Genomic DNA, 4,203 nt, shown 5'->3' on the forward strand with positions numbered 1-4,203 from the left:
GATTCCGTGAGAGGCACGATTTTGTTTTTGCTCGGAAAGGGGAAAAATGCTTCCGGTTCGGATTTTTCATCCTGTTTTTTTCGTGAAAAAAAGTTTGTCTAAACTTATCAACATGAGATTTAGTTTTGAAAATCTCGACGTGAGGAATCCAATAATAAAAACGGTCCGAGATTTGAATGCACAGTTTAAGAGATAAAACATTAAAAAAAATGAATCTACGAAAAGGGACAGCTCACTTTTTAGTGCGCCACTTGTCGCATCTTGGAGTGTGTGAGTGATTTTTAGGAGGAGTACTCGTTCATTAATTAGTGATTTCCGGTCTAAAAAAGAAAACTGGGATATCTATTTGGGCCGTGCTCGTGCTTAGCTCAGTAAAGCTGACGCCTCCAGCCCGTGTCATCACGGAAGGAGAAGAGCCTCCACAGTCCAGCACGCTCTTCCCCGGAACCCAAAACCGTCCTGGTCTCCCCCTTCCCCAAGCCAGGCCTAGCTCAGCCGCCGGCGAACATGGGGACGCGGGAGGTGTACGAGGAGAAGCTCCGCAGCGGCGCGCACCTCCACCGCGACCCCACCATCAACCCCGGCCTCGGCTCCGCCCGCTGCCCCCGCTGCCTCTCCCTCCTCAACCCCGCCACCAGCTCCGTACGTACTCCCCAACCCCCCTCCCTTCCTCCCCCGATTCCTCCTCCTCCGTCTGCCCCCCGGTTCGTTCTCACCGGATGTTTATGCTTTTCTCTTGGACGCAGGGAGGGCGCGACTGGGCCATCACCTCCGTCCTGCACGACGCCACCGCCGTGGTAACGCGATTTCGCCCCCCCCCCCCCCCCCCCCCCCCCCCCCTTTTTGCTGCTTAATTTCTACGGGCGCCTGCCCGAGATCCGCAATTGGGGAGATTCGTCGCTAACTTGTGTGCTTGCTTCCTGCCTGTCCTGTTGCTGCAGACTGGTTCCGGCGCCGGCGCGATGCTCAGTGCGGTGCACGGGTTCAATACAGGTTCGTTGTGTTTGATCCCAGCCCATTGTTTTACTTGTTAGCGTCGATGAGAAACTGAATGTTTTGGTTTTGTAACAGGGATCCCGTTCGTCCAGAAGCATGTGAAGGGCCCCAAGTGGCTGCACTTACTCGTTGGGGTAAGTCTTGATTTGGGTTCATGTGATGCTAGTATGCAATTGTTCCTTTCATTCAGCTCAGTCGTTTTGATTGTTAGAATTACAGTTACTACAAGATCAATGCGTCTTTTCTTACATATCTACAGCGATGCTCTTCTGGGTTTCATCTCCATAAGAGTGGCTGAGTTTTGACGTTGGCTCGCCAAGCCTATCACAGCCCTCCTCCTTTACCCCGGCTTGGGACCGGCTATGTTTGAGACAACATAGGCGTAGTTATCTTTTCTTACATATCTGAAGATGTATTTTGTTTTTGTAATGCTAGGAGATGTGTGCAGTGAAGGAGGTTATCCGTACTTAGTTAATCAGGCGGATGAGTGAAAGGCACAAATTGACACCAGTTCCTATAAAAAGAAAAATTCACAGGAAACTCAAGGATGCTATCTGGAGTCTATTAGATGAATGCTAATTTAACCGCGGCGGGGGGGGGGGGGGGGGGGGGGGGGGGGGGCTTTTGCCATACTATACAGATAGGAAACAACAACAACAAGAAGTTGCCTATTGTCCCAAGCAAGTTGGGGTAGGCCCTGTACAGATAGGGAAAACAAAATAAATTAAGTCACTAAACCTTTCTTTCTAGCATGATATAATTTTGAAAATTGCTGTGTGTAGCATTTAAGAGCAAGAGCAGGGTATTTACTTTATTTAATAGGATCCTTGACAAATGGTATTAACGAGAAGCAAAAAAAGGCCATCTCCCAAGGCACCTGTTTGAATGTTTGAGTTGCTGGACAAGTTCGAAATGAAAAGGTGTTGAATTAAGGAGTATAAACATGGGATCTCTGCACTTTCGGTATTAGGAAGTTCAACCTACATAAGTTCTGGTTTGCTACCATATATTAGACTACCGAGATTGTGATATTTAATAAGTACTTGCGATGGAGCTTTTCTGTCATGTGTTTCAACGACACTGATAATAGACTTGCATTGATCTGCTTGATATTTGGCACTCTTAGCAGTTACTGTAACTGTTAAATTCACATTGTTGTTACAGGTTCAATTAACGGAGGTGGTATTTTATTTGTGCAGGTCCCTCCTTTGGTCTTATTCTCTGGTGCCAGTGCTTTATTTGGGGGTAAGTCTTTGGAATACAATTTGGTATTCATTTTATTCAACTCTACAAACCTTGTGTATGTATTGCTCTAGTTTCCAGTCTAGCATTTAGGGCCTGTTTGGTTTCCGCCAACGCCAGCCTTAACAAAACGAGCCACACCAATATTTTGGCGAGGGATTCCGCCGCCGCAGTTTCGCCCGAGAGCGGACGCCAGATCTGCACTGGTAGCCAATATTTTGTTGTGGCTGTGATGATTTTGCTTCCAACCAAACAGGAGCCCACCTTGGTAGTCAACGCCAATTTTTTGGTGGGGCAACCGCGGTTGCAATCCAGACAGCCCCTTACATGCAAATAATGTAGCGAAGTTGTTATTCATACATAAGTATCAGTGTATCCAGTATCCACTATCCACTGTTAGGGAAGGAATGTAACGGCAGAAAACTATATATTTTAGGTGCAATATAAAGAATATTTGATTAGGGTGGGAACTTGGCATAGGGTATGGTTCATTTTAGCGTTCTTGAGGCACCATATGTACCTTACCAATTTCTGTTATCCTAAGCATGTAAGAATTGACAGCCGAGCTTATCTTCCCAGTTCTATCAGCATATTTCTCGGTTAAGTAGACCTGATCTCAAACGAAAAGTGGGTCATCTGTACTTCGGTAGATTAGAGCCTATAATAAATCCTGGTTTGTTTGAAATCTCTGAAGGTCATCTAGTAGAAGTTATTTGTAATATTAGCCTCAGCGAATTATTGGATGTCGTCTTTTTTTGTATGCTTAACTGCATGTTGCCAGGCATCTATCCAGCATTAGCTAGATAGCACAGCATGGTTACGTTAGGTGTTCTGGACACCAGGCGTGGGGGTGGGGTGTGTGTGGGTGGTGGTAGTAAGCTCTTTGCCAGGGTAATTCCCTTTCATATCCTGTGCCTGTTATATAATAATTGATAATGGAAAGTACTCCTGAAGACTCACCGGCCATACGCAATAGCCCGTAGTCGGGTGAAGTTAATTTGTGCGACATCCTGTCTTGCCACAGTAAAACATGGCTTCATTTTATTCCTTTCTGTATTGAATTGTCGTATTAAACATTTACGGTGTGCCTAGAATCGGCATCTGTTTATGCAAGTGGTTGGCTCTATGGGCTTGGAATAACTTTATTATTATTAGCTAACGCCAGATGATCTGCTACTTTGTTTTCACAGCTTACGCGCTCCCAACGTTTGCTCAGCTCACTGTGACATCCTATTATGCTGCATCAAGTGCCTCTCACTACGCAATTTCACAGATCACCCGCCAGATCGAGAAGGCCCATTTGTCAGGCGCCGAGGAGAAATCTTGATTAGCTGCTGCTTGCAATCAGTCAGTTTGTTTGGTGCACATGCCATGTACACGGCATATACGGACTCCCTCCTTCTCCATGTTGCAGTGGTCTGATAGTTTTGCTGAGTTTCAGGCTCAAACCTGTTCTACCATAAAGTATAATGTGTAGCTTTGCTAATTGCTACTCATGTCACTTTTAAGACCAAATTGTGTTGGATTCCTTGGCTCTTTTTGCCGTTTGGATAAAATGCTATCTGAAATTATTGGTCACGAGTTCAGAATGTAATTTCGTATTAGAATGCATGTATCATGTGTACAACCATTGGTGGAAAAGGGCCGAGCAAGGACTCCGCCAAATTCAGCCAACACTCTTGGTTCCTTTTAAGTACAACAAAGGCAACTCTGTCATTGTTCTTTTTTAGGGAACCTTGCACTCAATGTGAGCAAGGCTCCTATTTTGCTTCAATAAGCTTGAATAACGAGGAAGATGGTCTTTGCTGAACGATGGGTCAGTTTGGTCACTGGGATGCTCACCAAATTTCAATCAAGTGATTTTTATCGCCGCGCTTATGCTAATAGGAGATGATGCCTGATTGTTTAACTTCTGAATGACAGATCAGAAACATCTTTGTAGGTTAATGAAAAATCGAGTCAAGT

General features: G+C 45.3%; 1 protein-coding gene across 1 annotated transcript; it reads left to right on the top strand.

The window, feature by feature from the left end:
* Positions 1 to 365: 365 nt before the first annotated feature.
* On the top strand, positions 366 to 3,849 carry LOC123165234 (uncharacterized). The gene is made up of 6 exons (XM_044582870.1): positions 366 to 642; positions 747 to 797; positions 942 to 993; positions 1,072 to 1,130; positions 2,196 to 2,241; positions 3,429 to 3,849. Exons 1-6 carry the CDS (start codon positions 508 to 510, stop codon positions 3,563 to 3,565), a joined length of 480 nt encoding a protein of 159 aa, XP_044438805.1. The 5' UTR covers positions 366 to 507; the 3' UTR covers positions 3,566 to 3,849.
* The last annotated feature ends 354 nt before the right edge of the window (positions 3,850 to 4,203 follow it).

Source organism: Triticum aestivum, chromosome 7D (genome assembly GCF_018294505.1).
Source record: "Triticum aestivum cultivar Chinese Spring chromosome 7D, IWGSC CS RefSeq v2.1, whole genome shotgun sequence".
In the NCBI taxonomy this organism is placed as follows: Eukaryota; Viridiplantae; Streptophyta; class Magnoliopsida; order Poales; family Poaceae; genus Triticum; species Triticum aestivum.